This window comes from Ailuropoda melanoleuca, chromosome 7, assembly GCF_002007445.2.
Source record: "Ailuropoda melanoleuca isolate Jingjing chromosome 7, ASM200744v2, whole genome shotgun sequence".
NCBI classification, from domain to species: Eukaryota; Metazoa; Chordata; class Mammalia; order Carnivora; family Ursidae; genus Ailuropoda; species Ailuropoda melanoleuca.
The window spans coordinates 56,545,487-56,564,496 of record NC_048224.1 but is presented as its reverse complement, the minus strand read 5'-3'; the positions used below and the strand labels follow the sequence as shown (position 1 = coordinate 56,564,496).

Genomic DNA, 19,010 nt, shown 5'->3' with positions numbered 1-19,010 from the left:
TACTATTCATAGATTCCCTGCTTGCTTGTGTTGTGAGCCATGAGCCCAGACTGCCCCAGCCTCCACATCAGAACCCACCGGGGCCTGGCCCCATCTTTGTGAGTGAGCATGACACTGTCCGGGCAGCAGAGTCGGCTCGGCATCCCTCTGGGAGCCTGTGGTGCCCTCGTCAGTCCGGGGCAGGGAAGTGATGGTTCCAGGTGCTCCATCACCAGGGAGGATGCCCTGCTCAGGGGCCGGCAGACCCTCCCTCACAGATTGTGGGTTCGGCTCCAGGACTGCCTGCCAGCAGAGGGCGCTGAGAGCCCTGTTCACCGCTCACGGAGGGGCTGGAGGTGTGGGGCCGGGGTTTTCGTCCAAGCAGGCATTAGGACCTCATGACCAGGGAACAGGTGAGCTGGAATGGGAACAACCTCCCTTCTTGGAGAGTCGGACAAGGCCCTGTGTGCTTCCTGCGTCTGTCTGTCTCCGGCTACCAACGAGCCTACATGTGTCTCCTCCCACCAGCGTGGGAGACTGAGGCTAGGTATCAGTACCTTCTATGACGTCCCCTGCCCTGCTCACTGCCACCCCACCACCCAGCCTCTGCCCTAGCTGGTGCTACCACCTGGAATGCACGATCTTCTTTCATCTGCTCATAGCCAGCCCCTCTGTCTGGGTCTGACTGCCACCCGGCTCCTGCAGGAGCCCTGACTCTCTGAGCTCCATCCCTGCCCCCGGCGTCTGTGGCTGACAGTGGCAGGACAGGGTTCCTGCTATCAGGGCAGAGCTCCACTTGGCTCCAAAGCCCTTGGGGGGGTGACGGATTAATAGGGGTTGGGTCTGGCGATATCACACTGGGCATCTCTAAGAAGGCGAGTTAGGGCGGGGGCAAATAGAGCACCAAGCCCCCGGCCTCTGTTCCCACAGGCCTCCTCCCACCCCAATCCCACCACATACACCTGCTATTCCACTAAAGAGGGAGGGGCCTGCCGTCTAAGGAGCTTTCGGTGGGGGGTCGTCTAATGCCCTTGCAGGCCCTGCCCCCCATACCTTCTGCACTGGAGGGCGCCTGGGGCCAGGGGGAGCTCTCCCCAAGGGGGGCAGCCGTAGATGGCCTGATCCATTCTTGGGGGAAAGAAGAGAAGAAACTCAGTTATGTGACGGGGTGGGGCTGGGGCATCCTGGAGACACACTGAGGCATCCCACACCCTTAGCAGCACCAGCACTGTTAGAAGCGGCTCTGTCTACACTGGCCAAATAGAACTGGGTCCAAATCTACCAGAAAGGCAGCATCTACTCTACTACAGGCTGTGGGGGGCACACGTGGACTTGAAGCCAGATAAGGGGAGAGGGGAGAGCCCAAGAATCTGCGTGCTTTAGGCGGTCCTTTCCTCAGTGGGACACCTGATTTGTACGACTTTCCTGTGTGGTCCCCGTCCCTACTGAGGGTAGACTTGGATCTGATCCTGCGTCTGGGCCCCGACCTCTCTGTGCTGAAGTCCCTGGCTAATGGCTGAAAAGGGGCACGTGTCATCGAAGTGTCCAAAAGTGTCCTCGAAGCCTTCCTGTCCAACACCGATGCGGGGACCGGAGCCCCTCCACCATCTGACCTGTCTTCCCAACCCATGGTTAGGACCTACTTTCACCAGGCACCCCAAAGTGAGTCACCCCCCAGTGCCATTAAGCCTATCTCCAAGACTACTGGGACACAAAGCAGGGGAAGCAGTCTGGGCTGGCGAAGGAAGGCATTGCTGTGTGCCCTGAATTTCAAAGGACAAACCCAGAGGGACAGGGGAGAAATCGGATTCTTTCGGCTTCTTAAAGGGATTACGCACAATGCCAGTTGGTGGGGAGAAAAAGAAAATCTACCAGCTAAAAAGTGCAGGAGACTTTCCAGCTGGGAGCTGGGGGCCTTTGGACATCAAACTGACATTAATATGGTGCTCAACGAGAAGAGGCTGCAGGACCCAAATTGGCAAGGGCTTAATTAGAGCCGCAGTAAAACCCGCCCCGAAGGCTTTTTGCTTTGGAGCTTTTCTCCCACCACCCTCTGCGGGTGAGGATTAGGGGTCTTGATCAGCTTTTCCTGCCCGGCAGCCCCTGCCCTCCAGACAGCTTGACATTGGCAGGAGGGGGAAACATCTGGGCCAGACGTTCACAAGACCCAGCTGGACTCCGGGCAAAGAGCTGAAACACCTGTTGGGAGGCACGTGGGGGGAGACTCAGGACCTTTCTGGGGGCTGGGATCTGGGGGCAAGAAAGCCCCCTGGCTGGGCTCTCTGGGGCACGCTCAGGTGTGCAGGAAGAACATTCTTGCAATGGCCTGTGTCATGTGCCAAGGCCAGATGGAGGCCCCGTCTGTTCTTTTGGAATCAGGGAGCTGGTCTTAAAGACGGCCCCAGCTCACGGCCTTGAGGCTGCGGGGGGGGGCGCGGCAGCACTGGGGGGCTGAGCCCGGAAGCTAGCCTCTGGAGTCAGGGAGCCCCGAGTTCGAATGCTGCCTGTGTGCCTTTGTGAGCCTATTACCTTTTTTTTTTTTTTAAGATTTTATTTATTTATTTGACAGAGATAGAGACAGCCAGCGAGAGAGGGAACACAAGCAGGAGGAGGTGGGAGAGGAAGAAGCAGGCTCATAGCAGAGGAGCCTGATGTGGGGCTCGATCCTACAACGGCTTATCCGCTGTGCCACCCAGGCGCCCCTGTGAGCCTATTACCTTGCGCAGCTGCCTCTTTTCTTTTTCAACAGCTTTATTGACGCGTAATTTACATACCATGAAACCCAGCTGTTCCTTCCTAAGTCGTAACACCCTCCCCTGTGGGTCCAGGAACTAAGGGCCCTAACCCTCAGAGCTGGGAGCCCAGGGGAAGTCCACACTCTGCCGGCTGGAGCGATTGTCATTCTTACATGGGGCCCAGGGCACGGGCTTCCGTTGCTAAGAGAAGCTTATGCTGGCTGTCGTGCTGGAACCACCTTCTCCCCTGAGTGCCCTACCGCCTGGCACTGGGCTTAGCATGCAAAGCCGACCACGACCCACAGTGGGCTTGAAGAGCACCCCTTCTCGCCACTTGGGTCCTGGAGACCCTCGCAATTCAAGCCCCCCTCGCCTTGACTGCCCTGGCCTTGGACTGTCTGCTTACCTCCCAGCTGTGCGGCTCGCTTGCCCCACAGCACTCGCACCAAATCAGAAGCGGCTCGGAAAACGGATTCAGGATTCCTCAGTGTGTGTGTGTGTGTGTGTGTGTGTGTGAGAGAGAGAGAGAGAGCATCTGGCCTCCCACCCAGATAGGCCGCTGTTTGAGTGCAGACACGGCCCCCACCACAGCGAGTTTTGCTCCCGTCTGCCCATCACAGGCTTAGCTCAGGCGGCCGAGCCAGCTTATGCCCTGGAATTCCCAGCGTGCACCTATCCTTCACCCCAAAGAGGATCCCTGGGACAGGAGGCTCCCCTGAAATCCCTGAGTCTCCTGACTAGCCCCTGCCTCCTGCAAATGCCTCGTGGAGAAGGGAGGAGGGCAGAAATAAAAGGAGCTGGGGTGGGTCACCCTCCGGGTCCCCTGGAGGAGTTAAGCAAGATGGCCCAGGAACAAGGGGGCTTTTCCATGGCATTCACCCAGGTGTGGAGAGGGCTGAGCCCCACTCCAGGCCAAGGCGGGGAGAGGCTGAATGTGCATCCCTTCCCCAGCTGAAGGAGGGGTTTCTGTCCACTGGAGACGCGGTCCACCCCTCCCCAGGTCCGTGTGCAAAGAGAGGAAGGGTCGTGGCTCTGCGCGAGGAGTCCCTGCCATCTCCTCTCTGCTGGGGCACACTGCTGAGGCACCCCTTGCCAGCTGGGACCAGGAAGAATTCCCCTGGACACATCCTTCTGGCACCCTCTGGGAAGGACGAGTCCTTTCAGACTCCGGCATTTGCAGTGGGCAGGGACAGATGAGCCCAGAGGGCCACCCAGCACCCCAGGCCTCGACTACAGACCAGTCCAACTGTGGAGGGGACTTAGAGCCAGAGAACAGGTGTTTCCAAGCCCGTCTGTCGCTGCAGACCCCCAAGAGTGGCTGCTCTGGCTGATGTGGGGCAGGATAGGATGCTGGCCCTGGCTTGGCCCTGCCCCCCGCACTCAGCCCAGAAAAGCTCAGCAGTCCCCATTCTAAACACCCCGGCCCAGAGACGCCCTTCTGCCTTGCTGATCAGAGGAACTCGCCTTCTTGGCTAACTCTGTGCTGTCCGCTCCCAGGGGTCGGCCGCTGAGGAGCTAGAGGCAGGGAGGGGTGGGGGTGGTGGGCCAGCTCCATGGAGCACTGAGGCAGGAGCTCCCCTGGGAGACAGGCTTTGGGTGAACTTCCTGTGGCCTCAATGCCTCTGGGCACCTCCCCTTCCTTCGTCCCCCTGTCCTCTCAGCCACGCTGGTCTCGGGACCCTCCTGAGCAGCGCTTCGGGAGGCAGGAGGAAGGAGCATGGAGGGGCTTGAAGTGAGCCCCAGATTCCCCGGCTCGGGCCCAGGCGTCCTAGAGACCCCTCAGCCCCGCGCTCTCAGGCTCTGTGGTCCGCCGTTCTCTACTCTAGGAGCCAAGCCCCAGGGGCCGACACATCACACGCAGAGGACGGGGCGTGGTGGGAAGTGGGGAAAAGCAGGGCAGCTGGGCTGTCCCTGGGAACCCACCTGTGGGCTGTGGGGTGCTGGGGGGGAAAGGAGGTGCGGGAAGTACTCCACTTAGCGGGAGCCTGGCGCTGTGAGCGCTGGAGAGCCGGCAGCGTGCGGAGGAGGACTGGTCAGCCTGCAGGTGCCCATGCCCGACCTCCCTCCTGTGGCCTGCCCACTCTGAGCTGGCCTGCAGGCAGCAGGAGCCCGGCGTACCTGCCCCAGCCTCATGGGCACACAGGTGCAGGCAGCCCCCAGCCTGGCAAACCCCACAGTAAGGCTGGGGAGGACTTCTGCCCCTGGCCGGGAAGAAGGGACCCCCGTTCTTGCCCTGAAGGAGAGGGAGTCATGGGGAGTTTAGGGTGGCAGGGCCCTTTCCAAAGCAGCACGGACCAGGAAGCTCGAGGGGAGAAATGTGGGAGACGCTGGCTGCGGGCCACAGCCCAGGGAACAGGAGGGAGCGGGCAGAGGTGACGAAGTGAATGGGGTGCAGTTGGAGTCATGCACTGGGGGCCCTGGTGGCCTTCCCCAGGGCGGTGGACCCGGAGCGTACTTACTGCCAACTGCGGAGCCTGCAGCAGCACCTGGGGGAGAGAAGGAGGGTCACAGGGCCTCCCCGCAGAAAGGGGAGCAGTGACAGGGCTGGGGAGGTGACAGGGCTGGGGGAGGGAGACCTGGAGGCCACGTGCAGGGCTGGCTCCGTTTATGCCATTTCATCCTCACGGCCTCCCTCAGAGGAAGGGGCCACCTTAGCCCATTTTGTAGATGGAGAAACTGAGTCTCAGAGCTGTGACTGACTCTGGGGGACCTGCTGGAAAATGTCAAACACTCCACTGGGGCTTCACATGCACCCTCGTCTTTGAGGTTAGACTCTCAGGCCCCCCACACAACGGACAAGGAGGTGGGGGGCCTTTCTTTGGGGGGCACTGGGATGCCGGAGGACGTCATGGGCACGGCCGCAGGGGCAGATGGGTTTCCTGGAGGCCACTGGAGAGAAACCACAGTGTGTGCTCCCATCTGGGGAGATGCGGAGACGGCCGAGTGACTCACTGAACAGAGTCACCGCGGCTGCCATGTGTGGAGCGCGCTGGGCGCCAGGCACGTGCTAAGCATGGCCCCCATGCGGCCCGTTTAGTCCTTGTGAAACCCCACGGGGGTTCATCAGGGTCCTGATTCTACAGATTGAGGACACAGGGCTCCGGGTAAAATGACCTGCCCAAGGCCGCACAGCTGTGAGTAGCCTTGTGTGTGTGTGTGTGTGTGTGTGTGTGTGTCTGTGCCCCGAGGGCCAAAGCAGGCCTAAGGTCAGAGGTTGACCAGGGAGACCAGGGTAAGAATCCTCAGTCCCAGAAGGCAGGAGCTGATGCCAGACACGCCCCCCAGGTGTTCCTGAAGTAGAACAGAGGGTGAGGACGCCCCTCGGTGCCCTGGGAGGCCCTCCGGGGGGCGGGGTGTGGACAGCAGGCTACGTGGCACACAGACCTCCCCCGAGTGAGCCCAGGGGACGCCAGGGATGCCCAGGAGGACAATCCCACAGGGCCTTGTGTGGGGGAGCGCGGGCCGGGCTGGGTTAGGATTTGATTCTGAGGGTCCCTGGCGGGGGCACCCTGGTGGGGACAGCCCTTTGCCTGCAGTAGGGAGGATGGGCTGGCAGGGCCTGGACGGGAGGGCCGCTCTCGCAGCAGTGAGGGAGGAGACAGGAGATCGAGTGAGGGCAGTGGAGAGGACGGGCTAGCGTCATGGGGGATCCCCACACTTGCAGCTTGGCCCCCTGGGTGTTGGTGCCATTTACTGAGGTGGGGACATGGTGGGGGGGGTGTTTCTGTCTGTCTTGGGTCTGTTCTCTCCTGTTGTCCTAGGGAAGGTGTGGGCGTCCCAGGTGAGGAAGCGTTAGGCTCAGGACCTCCAGCCTCAGCTCTGCTCCCAGGGATTCCAGGAGAAACCCCTCCTTCGGCGGGGGGAGGCTCCGGAGAAACAGAGACCAGCTCCAGGAGCTCCCGCAGATGAAGGGGCTTCGCCTGCCTCTGCAGGATGGAGGGGAGAGGGTCGAGAGGCAAAGCCCCCTGCGAGCTGGACAGACGGTGGGCACCGCGGTGTGTGGCCTGCAGGTTGGAGCAGGTCTATGAGTCTGCCCGTGTCAGGGGACTTGGGCAGATCCTTCCAGGAGCTGGGGTGGAGAGCGGGGAGGAGGAGGCCAGCAGGACAGAAGGGAGGCCGACTGCCAGTCAGAGAGGGAGGTGACAGCCACTAAGGAAAGGGCTCAAAGGATGGCTCCAACAAAGAGATGGGTCGGGCACCTGGCGAGGAGGGAGCCGGGCGGGGCGGCTGTTAGCGCCCACAGCTCTGGGTGCCTTTGAAGGCCCAGAGTGCCGCGAGCGCCTGGCAAGTCACCCCTTCAAAGGGCTGTCGCCCGGCACAGGCACGACATGGCTGTCATGGCCTCACCGTGAGGCTTTCAGCTTTGATCAGCCTAAAGTCACATAAATCTTTCACGTCGGTGGAGGGAGGGCGCCAGTGCAAGGGCTCCCATGAGGGTGCCCAGGCGGGTGGGTTGTCCCGGGGCAGGGGGCCGCCACCCGGCTCTGGCTTTGGAACTGGGCCCAGGGCTGGCGGTAGCTCGCTGCTGGACGAGGGCTGCTGGGCCTCGGTTTGCTCGTCTGGAGAGCGGGGGGATACTGATTCCACCCGCGGGGCAGCTGTGAGGGCTAAGGGAGAAGCTGTGTGTGGAGTGCCTGGTGTAGCCTCTGTCGGAGAGCTGACAAGTGTCAGACGTCAGTGACTTCGCTAGGGGGCTGGTCAGGGACAGTCCACCCTGGGGGCCAGCCCCAGCCCCTCCCACGGCAGCTCGGGGGCTCCCTGGGACTTGTGACTTCATGAAAACATCCATGGACTATGCTGGGGGCCCCTATGAGTGGGGACCCCCCCAGAGGGTGTTGACGATGCAGGCACGTGTGGGCACACTGCGAGGAGCATTCCCCTGGCACGAGAAGGCTGAGCGGGAGGAGGGGACGATGCAGACAAAGGAGGCCGCGAGGCCGGCCGGGATCTCCAGCCAGGCCTGAAAGCACCCCTCTGTAAAATGGGATCAAAGAGACCCACTTGCAGGGCCAACTCTGAGGGTCAAGGGGGCAGTGCCTGTGTGGCAGGCTGTCAATGCCCTGTGAATGCTGGTTACAGTGCTGCTAACCCCAGTCTGGAGTCGGGGTCTCCGCCGCCCCCCTCCCGACACCCTGTGGTGCCTTCTCTCCAGCCCGCAGCGTCAAGCAGCGGAAGGACAGCGGGAGAGATGCCGAGCAGCTCCTCTCGGGTTTCCCTGGGCGCCCGGGGTGGGAAGGGCCTAGGTGTCGCAGGAGGCAGGTGTGCCGTGTAACAGGGGGTGTGAGTGTGCACACGCACGCACGCTTGTACTTGTGCACACGTTTGCACGCACGTCTGTGCGTGTGCGTGCTAGCATATGTTCATGCAGGTAGTGCACGTGCGCGTGTGACCCACAGCTCCCTCGGTGGAGAGCGGGGGAGACCGCAGCCTCGCCGGCCAGGGCCAGGTGGGGGGTACGTACACGCGTTGGGAGAGCCGTGGGGCAGCGGCAGGTAGGAGCCGGCGCGCCAGGACCGGGTGCGGAAGTTCCTCTTGCACTTGCCGCAGTCGGGGCCCGTGGTGTTGTGCTCACACTCACACTGCAGGCTGCCCTCCCGCACCGAGCATAGGTTAGCGTGCAGGTTGCACTTGCACCTGGGGTGGGGGGGACAGAGGGCCAGAGATGGCAGTGAATAGTAGGCAGGTGGGCGCGGGAGGGTGATCCTGGATGCCTCCCGTCCAGCCTGCTAGGACTCTCCCCCGGGACGAAACCTCCCCGTTCGCCCTGCTCTTCAGAAAGCATCATTTCAACGCTTTCCCAGGGTAAAGCTGCCCCTGGAGCCCCTGCTGCTGGTCTACTCCCCTGTCTGATGGTGCGTGCTGTGACCTTGACCCAGACGCCCGTCCTATTCACCTTTGCTCTTGACCGAGGCAGGCTGACAGGCAGCAAGCGCTGCTCATTGGCCGTCCCGGTGTAGACCTGGCCCCGGCCCAGGGCCACAGCTCAGCTCTCAGCCTCGGCCCACGCCCATACCCTTGAGGGCAGGTGGAGAGAACCCCGACTCCCAAACCCCTGTCAGTTCATCCACACATGTATTATTCATTCATTCATTCAAATATTTATAGGCAACTCATTATTCTGAAATCCGGTAAATAAAGGGAGAGAATCAAGCATGTCCTGTCTGTCCTGTGTAAACTGTACCTCCAGGTAACCAACTGTGGATGAGGGGATGTTTCTTTTTATAGAAGCATCCCAGCTAATAACCGAAGAAGGAAGGTAGGATTAGAAGGTCGCCATGTAGCAGCCCCCGCTTCGCGAACGGCTCTAGGCTCCGAGCGGCAAGAGCCTGCCATCTCCCAGAGACCGCCGACCAGACAGTGCTTCCCAATGCAAGGACACACGGCACCCCAACCTGGTCTTACCAAGACACACACTGAACTGGAATCTGATCGAGCCTCTGCATACATCTATCAAATCCCAGGAAACACGGAGGGCAGAGACATATAACAACAGCAGTGGGACGCAGTCAGGCCGGTCCAGACAGAGGGGACTGCAGGAGCGATGAGCCAGCTTCCCTCCCAGATGAAGGGCAGGGGGGAAAACTGATGGGGGAGGGCCCAGATCAAGAGAAGCCTCAAAGGCATCAACCAATTGCAGGGCGAGGACCTCATCTGGATCTTGTTCAAAACTCAGATAAACAAAAATTCATGAAACAATTGGAAATCTGAAGACTGACTGTCCTTGATGATCTTAAATTAATGTTGCTTAGGTGCGGGGATGGTGGTCTGGTTACATTTTTAAAAGTCCTTCTCTTTTCAAGATACACACTGAAGTATTTATGGATGAAATGAACTGGGGTCTGGGATTTGCTTCAGAATAACACGGAAAGGAAGCAGGTGGCCGGAGATGGGGCTGAAACCAGAGAGACCACGAGCTGATAGCTGCCTAAGTCGGGGGACAGGAATGTGGCGGTCCTCTGCGTGCATGCTGGAAATTCTCCATAATAGAAAGAAAGAAAGAGTGCTCTAGGCTCTGATACGGGAAGATTTCCAAGGTATATTGTCAACATTTGTAAAAAGCAACTTGCAGAATAACGTGTTTAGTAGAACCCTGTTTTTATTAAAATACGCAGAAACTATAGAGAGAGGGTGCCTGTTATGTGCCAGGCTATGGGCTGCGGAACAGATCGTGGATTGGTCAACAAAGCAGGTGGGGTCCCTGCCCTGGTGGGGTATATAGTCTAGTAGGGCAATGATTAAAACCAGTGACTGGGTTGAATCTGTGGAACACGGGGGCATCTTAGGCAGTGAAGGCATCCCGTGTGACACGGTCATGGTGGAGGCAGGACACTGTGCATTGGTGAAAACCCACAGAGCTGACAACACTGAGAGGGACCCCTGATGTAACCTATGGGCTCTGGTTCACGGCAATGCATCACTGCTCAACACCTGTAACAAATGGAACACACTAGTGCAAACAGTAATGACAGGGCGGCTGTGTACAGGGGACGGGGGTATCGGGGACTCTGCACCAGGGGCTCAAGTTTCTCTAAGCCTAAAACTGCTCCAAAACACAGCGTCTATTAATCTGACAATAGTCATCGTGAGACTCTTTAATTAATAGCAATTGTTACAGGTGCCTAAGCATCATACAGAGGAAAGGGTATTGTGGGGGATCCTAACTTAGTCTTGGGGGAACAGGATAGGCTTCCAGGAAGAACAGTTTTAAACTGGCCTGAAGGAGAATCAGGAGTTTGCCAGACAAGGAGGAGAGAACCTTCTGGAAAGAGGCAAGAACAGGAGGAAAGACCCAAGGGCTGAGAAGGCAGGTGGGAGGAGGCCAGCTCAGGACTCAGAAGCCACTGGGAGGTTGGAGGCAGTCTGCCCTGGTTCATCGTTTACATCCCTGTGGCAGCTCCATGCAGAGTGCCCTGCCTGGGCGGCCAGAGCCAGGGTGCGGAGGTCAGGGAGAAAGCTGGGCGTCGGGTGGCAGAGGACAGAGGCTGGGCTCAGGTGGTCAGGCACGGAGGCCTCCCAGTGAGGCTAGTCTGTGGTATTCAGTTACGGTATCCCTGGGCAGACTAATACATGCGTCTTCTGGTTACATTTCAAATACATATATCCACACCCAATTCACCAAGAGAAAATGTATCTGGGTATTGGCGTGGTTGTCCTAGGTCGGCAGGGGATGGGCTGATACATAGCTTTTATTTTCTTCTTTGACACGTGGCACGTTTCCTACATTCTCTGTTTCCCACATTCTCTATCGTGAACAGGTATTATGTTTATAAGCAGATGATAAATGTTATTTTAAACCAGTGGTCAGGCCAGGGTGGGGAGGGCGGCTGGCCGCTGAGCTCACACATGCCTTTCCTCTGGTGGCGGGGGGAGAAGTGGGTCCCTCAGGTCTCGGGGGGCTGAGTGGGAAACCCTGCTCCAAGTCACACACCACCCGCTGTTCCTGACTCAGTTCTCGGGTCCAGGGATGCCTCCCGAATTCTCTGGAAGGGAATTCTGACGCAAAGGCCCTGTCCATGGTGTCAGCGGTGCTGAAGTCTGTGCTCTTCTCACTCCAGCCGCCCCCCAGCCCCAGCCCTGACCTGTCGAGAATCTACTGCAGTGCACAGCTGGGCTCCGCGGCGCATGAAGAAGCCTGTTCATTCTTTTCCGGAGTTCCAATCCACGGCCACATAGGCACTGTGGGCCTACCACGTGGTCAGCTCTCGGAAAGGCACAGGGGGATGGGCAGGCACCTGTTGGTGACGCTTCTTCGCCGGGAAACTAGACCCTGGAGCTAGTCCTTGGCAAAGAGAGGTCCTGTGCTTAACCTTACTGGTCAGCACATACGATGCTTCCCTAATGCCCTCATGCCCTCCTCCTTGACCCCCACACCCACAGTGCCCATTAGCAGATCAAGGCTCTGACAAATCCTGCAGGAAAGAAACCTGTCTGGCTTTGTCTAACAGACGTTTGCAAAATGAATTTGACCTCAGATTTTTTTCTCCCTTCTGAATTCCTATTTAACACCCCACTGAGTTAGCTGGAGAGGAACGCCCCAGCTGTGTGGAACCAGGAATGTACTCCATGCCTCTGACCTGAAGACGGGATATTTTTAGATATCAACTATATAAAGAAAAGATTGCCATCTCAACTTTGGGTGATAACACTGACCTTGGCTTGTTAAAAATGCATAAAGCCTGGCTGAATCTGAGAAGCAGATTGTAATGATGGTAGCAGGGAGTCCGGGGTGTCAGGGCTGGCCAGGCCCGTGGGGTCCAGGCTGGGGAGAAGCCAAGGCCGTGCAGCTAGTGACTCCAGACCCAAATCCTGACCCCGGCTCTGCCCCAGTCCCATGCTGGCCAGGCCCTCCCACAGGCCTCCTCTCCCAGAGGGTGTCTTGGCTTCCCCACCCTTCCCAGCTGAGTCCTGAAATGAGCTCGGTGCCTCCCCCACCAAGGAGAGAAGTTCCCTGTTGGGCATGGCTGCCAGGAGAAGCCCACATAGTGGGGGGAAGCCTCACCAGGGCTGGCACAGAAACGGAACCCCGTCAGTGGGACTGCTTCTTTGACTTCCTCACTGCAGGAAGGTCTGGCCGACGCTGCCTCTGTGTGTATGCAGGTGTGTGTGTGCGCACCAGCAAGGGGATTGGCCTTTCTGGCGCTCTCCTGGTGTCGCTCGCTCTCTGTCTCTCCAGGTCTCTCAGTCTCTCCCTCCCCATCTCTGTCCAGCACGTGCTCTGAGCTTGCTTTCCTCTGGATCGCTGCATATGCCGTTCCCTCTACCTGGAGCACGCTGCCAGGCCCCGCCCCTGTCTCCCAAAGCTAACCCCTGGGGCAAGTGTCAGGTTCAAGGCCAAATGTCACTTCTGCAGGGGGACTTTTCACAATCCCTGCTCTGTCAGCCCCTGTTACACGGCCCCTCACCCCAGTAAGCGTCAGCTTCAGCACCGTCTCCCACGGTGGAGCACACGACGTGACTGGGGCGACGCATGTATGAACTATAGAACAGTCTCGGGGTAGTATTTACTGGGAACACGGTATTTTCTTTAAAGCGACGGACTCATCAGACCTGGGATCTTAAAAGCATAATCGCCTATAGTGGGTGAGGCAATAAAGTATATTCACTTAAAGCAACTACAAAGCAAGTAAGTAAATAATATGGGAAATCCACATGCACGAGAATGAAGTCACTCCATAAACGGAAATTAACCCAAAATAGATCGAAGACCTATACCTAAGAGCTAAAACCAGAAAAACAGAAACACACGGGCAATCTCTGGGACTTCGGGTAAAGCAGTGGTTTCTTAACCAAGACTCCCAAAGCACGGACAACAGAAGAAAAAAAATGTATACATGGGATTTTATCAAAATTAAAAACTTGTGTGTGCCAGAGGCCACAATCAAGAGAGTGAAAAGATAATTCATAGAAGGGGGAAAAAATTTTGCGACTTACATCTAGACTACATTATGAACTCCTGCACCTCGATAATAAAAAACAGGACCCAATTTCTAAAATGGTGAAAGGATCTGCATAGACCTTTTCCCCAAGAAAGACACACACACCACGGCCAACAGGACCGTGACAAGACGCTCAGTATCATTAACCATCAGCCAAATCCAAATCCAGATCACTGCGAGGTCCCCCTCCACGTGCATCTTAGGGTGCTTATCGCGCACACAGATGACAACGGGCGTTGGCAAGGATGTGGGGAAACCGAAACCCTCATACGCTGCTGGTGGGAAGGTAGGACACTGCAGTTGCTTTGGGAAGCAGTCTGGTTCCTCGCAGGACCACACACAGGTACCCAGCAACATCACGTGACCCAGCGGCTCCCCCCGCAGGTGTAGGTGTATGTCCAGGAGAAACGAGAGCACGCCCACGCAAAAACGTGGCACAATTGTCCGTAGCAGCATCACTCACAGTAGCCAAAAAGCAGAAACAACCCAAGTGTCCGTCAACAGAAAAGCGAAATACATACAATGGAATATTGTTGGGCCATCAAAGGGAATGGAGTCCTGACCCCGGCTCCAGCATGGGTGAACCTGGAGAGCGTGAGGCTAAGCAAAAAATAAGCCAGACACAAAAGGGCAAATGTTGTGTGATTCCATTTATACGAAATGTCCAGATTAGGCAAATCCACAGAGACAAAGAGTAGATTAGTGGTTGCCAGGGGCTGGGGGGAGGAGGGCAGGGATTCGTTTTAAGGTGATGAAAATGGTCACAAGCTTGACTGTGGGGTGGGTGCATGCATCTGTGCGTAGATTAGAGCCATGGAGCTGCACGCTTTAAACGGGTGTGTTGTGTGGCATGTAAATTGTATCTCAGTAAGCTGTTGAATGAATGAATGAATGAACGAATGAATAATAATAACTGGGATATGGGAAAATCGTGAAGCAGTTACCTAAGTGACCGAAGCCCGGGAAACAGGGCTTTATTATCTCTCTCCGGTTTGTTTTACTATTTGTATCAACCTAGCCCGCTGTAGCTTAAAGAAGGTCACTGGCGGAGTATGGCTGACACGTGGCATCATTCTGAGAGCTCCACATGACATAGCGCACGGGCCTTTCCCAGCAATCCTAGGAACGACATACCGTTATGTCCATTGAGCAGATGGGGAAACTGAAGCCCAGGACAGGGAAGTGCACTGCCCGAGGTCCCCCGGCCAGGAGAGGGCAGAAGCCAGAACTGGAATCAAGGCAGCCCCATGCCAGAGCTTGCACTCAATGCCCAAACTCCCTGGTGGCCAGTGGGGGTGGGGGCACCATGGAGCCCTGGAGTCCCAGTTTTGTCACCTGCTTACCCCAAGGCTGTCATGAGGGTTGGTGGCGTTGGTCACCTGTGAATGAGAGAATGAATGAATGGACGGAAGTAAGGCACCTGCCACATCACTGACCGCACACACAGGGTGGCCAAAACCAAAGCCCCCGGACACAGCAGTGACCATCCAGGGTCTGTACCCTTCCTCCTGCCTTTCCTGTTCATTGCAAGATGGTAGCCCCAGCCCCTTGTCACACTAGCTTGGGATGTTTGGCCATTTACCATGTGACCTTAGGAAGGTTGTGGAACTTCCCACGGCTCAGTTTCTAATCTGCAAAATAGAGATGGCAGTGGCCCCTGCCCCCCAGGGTTGTTGTAAGACGCAGCTGAGATGTGGTCTATGAAGGACTTGCTCAGTGCATAGAAGTGCTTCACAAATGTTAGCGTCTGGTTGGTTTTCCCATTCCTCAAACTTATGAGCTCCTGGAGACAGGGATCTTGAAAGCTTTCCATGAATGAAGGCGCCAACTCTTCACAAGAGCCTTGCAGAAGGTGTATTACTATCATCTCTATTTTGTAGGTAGGGAAATGAGGCACAGAGAAGGGAAGTGAGTTGCCCAAGGCCACACAGCCGGTGAGCCCCGCCTTAGGAAGGGCTGTAAGCAGGCAGGAGCAGTGGCCTGGAGAGGGTCCAGGCTCTCAGACATGGGCCCAGAGGAGTGCAAGCTATCCTCAGTCCCCCAGACACGGGCATGCCCTTTCCCACCCTCCCTCAGGCTGCTTGCTGTCCTTCTGGGATTTCTCTTCGGTATTCCAGAAGGCCCTTGGGAGATGAAATAAATAAAAAAATAAGGAAGCGTATATCAATGATTTATTGAGCACTCATATGTGGACAGGCTCTGTGCAACGTGCATTGTTAACCGAATCCTTGTGAAAACCCAGAAGGCACACTCCCCCCACTTTGCAGGTGAGGACGCTAGATTCTGGTAGGTCCTGGTAGTAACTCACTCCAGGTCTCTGGGTGGGACAGGCAGGATTGGAACTCAGGGCTGTCAGGGGCTGGAGGTGGACCTCACAGCCCCTTTCCCACCTCGAGGCTCTTGGAGCTCGTCTTCTGCTGATCGCACAGAGATGACCAAGGCCAGGAGACGGGACACAAGGCTGCGCCCCTGCCCACAGCCTCCCTAATTCTGAGGCCTGGCCTTGGCCCAGGAAACAGGCAGCCACAGAAGAAAGAACCCCTTTCCCACCTCCCTCCCGGCACGAGATTCTGCCTGTGTGCAGGCCTGGGTGTTTGGTTGCCCCTCCGGCCCGAATGTTTCTCCAGAGACATGGGATCAATTTTCCCAAGGAATTGCTTTCTGAATTTGACCTTTGAGAACCATCAATCTCACCAGAAAACCATCACCTGAGCCACCTGACCCCACCACACGGCACCTTCCAGCTCATCCATCAGGAAGCATTATTTAATAATGAACAGAGGGACAGTGTGAGGCTGGCCAGCCCCCAGGGGCCTGCCACCGGCTAGCGGACGCTCCAGCTCACCGGGCCCTGCCACCCCTCCCCACCCCGGCCCCATCTCGGAGCCCCAGGCTTTAGGTCTATTGACAGAGCAGGAGCGGCTCCATGAGAGACAGAGAGAGGGTGAGAGGAGAGAGAGAATGGGAAGATGGAAGGGGAGAGAAAGAGAGAGAGAGAAGAAGAAAAAGAGAGGGAGAGAGAGGGGGACAAAGAGGGACAGAGAGAGAGAGAGAGGACAGAGAGGGAGAGGGAGGGACAGAGAGGGAGTGGTGCTGAGTCAGCGACCAGACTCTCGCCCAGGCCCGGCTCCTAATTTGCTGGGTGACCTTGAGCAAGTCACTTCTCCAGTACTCAGACCTTTACTTGGCCACTTGGAAGGGTAGAATTACATCTGAGATCTTCAATTTTGCTATTTCATTGCTCGTAAGTGCCCGACACACTGCCGGGCCCACGGTGGGCTCCCGGGATCCGTGGAATGAATGAGCGATCTCACCGCAGCCTCTGGCTCAGAGTGGCTGCTGCATTAATAGTCAGGCCGTGTCCGGGCTGGAGCCACGTCCGGCGGCAGGTGACCAGCCCCAGGGTGTCAGTCTCCCCTCCGACGGGGCCCTTGGGAGGGAGGGGCGCTGTTACTGGGGAGCACGACACAGGGTCCGGCATAGAGCGAGCACCGCACAGATTGCTAGCGGCCGATAGGTCACCGAGGTGGGAGTGTGGGTGACCCTTATGTGGCAGCCCCCAGGTGCCTAGCTCAAGACAGGCCCCCTCATCTGTCCTGTCAGCGTCCTACCCCAGAGCCTGTCAGTGGCGGGCAGCTCCCAGATCAGCTTGCCTGTTTTCCAGGCCCTGGGGGTCCCCACCGGGGCACAAAGAAACTGTCATCTCAGAGCCACTTTCCTGAGGAGACAGATCTGGCAAACAAAAATACAGGGTGCCCGGTTAACTTTGAATTTCAGGTAAACAATGAATAGGTTTTTAGTATTAGTATATCCCATGGCATATTTGGGACATACTTATACTAAAAAAAATGTTTGTTGTTTATCTGAAATTCAAATTTAACCAGGCATTTCCCCTGGCAGCCTCACCTGCCACCCCTGCTCATGTACACAGCTGAGTCATGTCCTTCCAGCCCAACCCCTGACCCTTCCTGAGGCCTGGCATGGGCTGTACCCACTCACCCACTGGAAGCTGGCCCCACTGCCCACCCTCCAGACAGAGGGCCTCAGCCCCCTTCTCAAATCAATGAGTCCCTAACGAGCCCCCGGGGATGACAACAGTCTGCAGGTGGGGCCAGGCCTCACCTCCGGGGGAGGGCCAACCCAGACAACCCCAGTTCTCGGGGACCGCGCTCTGCTCCTACCAAGAGGAGACTGGCACGCCGACATCACCCGCTCCTCTATACCTGCAGGGCGTGGCCGGGCCTCGGCAGCCGCACAATCGTGGGGACCGCAGGGCCACTGGCCCCGGCCAGGCCAGAGCGTGCCCTGCCCCGCTGGGAGGGCGGGCGGTGCCCGGGAGCTGCCAGCGGGAGCGCCATCTGGCCACGGGCCTGGCACCAGCACTCCACGAAAATCGTGAGCGGGCCCTTCCCTCCTTGGGGCGAGAGGAGCGGGTGTTTGGAGTGCATCCCGGACGGGAGGGCGGGAGGAATGTAGGTCAATGCCTGGCAGCCGGAAAGAGTGATGTCATCGCTCCTGGGCAGGGGTGGGGGTGCAACGAGAGAGAGAGAGAGAGAGAGAGAGAGAGAGAGAGAGAGAGAGGGAGAGAGAGGCAGGTGCTGGAGCCCGGCAGGGAGGAGGGCCCCGGGGCTGGCTCCCCTTCAAGGTCAAACCCACCAGGATTTCAGGGACCCCTCAGACATGGGGCACACGGGGGGCTCAGGGGAGAGCCCAGGGACCTGGTGGTTCTTGGTAACAGGTCCCCTCTGCCTGGCATCCCCCCAGCTGGCCGCTGGTCCGTGTGTTATTACACGCAGGGCGAACGGAGAGTGGACTTGCGTGTTCTCGACACCCTGAAGGCTGGAGCTGTTAGGGACAAGCGACTATTTTTAAGCAGCCCTGGTGTCTGCCCATTTCTCTGCCAATAAAGCCTGTACCTTTGGGTAAAGACAGTTCTGTTTTCTAGGAGACGTGTCAATGGGCTGCTGGGTTTAGAGGGAAGCTCAGGCCCACCTGTGCCGGCCCGGGCGTGTCGGCACAAGCTCTGCAGGACGAGGGAGAAGGTGACCGCCCCAAGGGCGCTTCCCTCGTGGAGCGTGGAGCGGCTCATGCTTAGGGCTGGGGTCTGCACTCCAAGGAGGAGGGATGTGGCCTTGAGAGGGGCCTGGGGCTCCCTGGAGGGGTGGGGGGGCTTTCCCTCCCAGCCAGTAGGTGCCATGGAAATGGTTGGGTGTCAGGGTTCGTGCTGGCCAAAGGTCATCCTTTGAAGAGTTCTTTCTCTCCCCACAGGGAACACCATGGCCTGGGGGCCTTAGGCCTTTTTGGGGGAGGATGAAGGGAGAGACCTTGGGTGGGGTACAGCATTACGGAGGGATGGGCAGCCATTGCAGAAGCAAGCAATGGTCAGGAGGAAAGCTTTGAGATCCAGCTGGATCAGGAGGTGACAAGGGACCAGAAGGACGCAGCAGGGATGGTGGGAAGGGGAACCCAGTAAAATGCTGGACTTTTCCAGGGAATTAGTGGAAGGGGGCAGGGCTGGGTACGGAAGGGAGGGAAGAGGGCTCCCAGGTGCCCAAGACCACAGAAGGCGGGACCCCGAGGGCAGAGCGGCAGGAGGGGTCTGGCTTTCTCGGGGTAATGTGGATAAATGCTGGCTGCCGCTCCTCCTGGAACTCAGTCAGGCCGGCAATTGAGTTCATTGGCCAAATCAAATTTGGGCTTCTGTGCGAAGTCCTTTTATATTAAGTGCTTTAACGTACATCACCTCCTCCAGACTATTGATAAATCCTATTACCCATTATACAGCCAGAGGCGGCCTCCCAGCCACCGGGAGAGGCTGGTGGAAGGGAGCCGGTGGGTCGAGTGTGTGGCTTGGGGACGG

The 19,010-nt window shown here is 57.7% G+C and overlaps 1 protein-coding gene across 4 annotated transcripts in view; it reads right to left on the bottom strand.

Moving 5' to 3' along the window:
* Window positions 1-19,010, bottom strand: part of NTNG2 (netrin G2) — a 67,848-nt gene that overhangs the window by 4,930 nt on the left and 43,908 nt on the right. For 2 of the 4 annotated variants that reach the window (XM_034664728.1, XM_034664727.1), the window contains exons 5-6: window positions 8,176-8,348; window positions 971-5,200 (exon numbers count right to left, since the gene is read on the bottom strand). In XM_034664728.1, coding sequence (XP_034520619.1) covers window positions 4,974-5,200; window positions 8,176-8,348 — 400 coding nt within the window. In that variant the 3' untranslated portion in view covers window positions 971-4,973. Of the gene's footprint in view, window positions 1-6; window positions 5,201-8,175; window positions 8,349-19,010 lie in introns of those variants that run through there. The other 2 variants (XM_034664729.1, XM_034664730.1) reach the window with 2 other exon arrangements.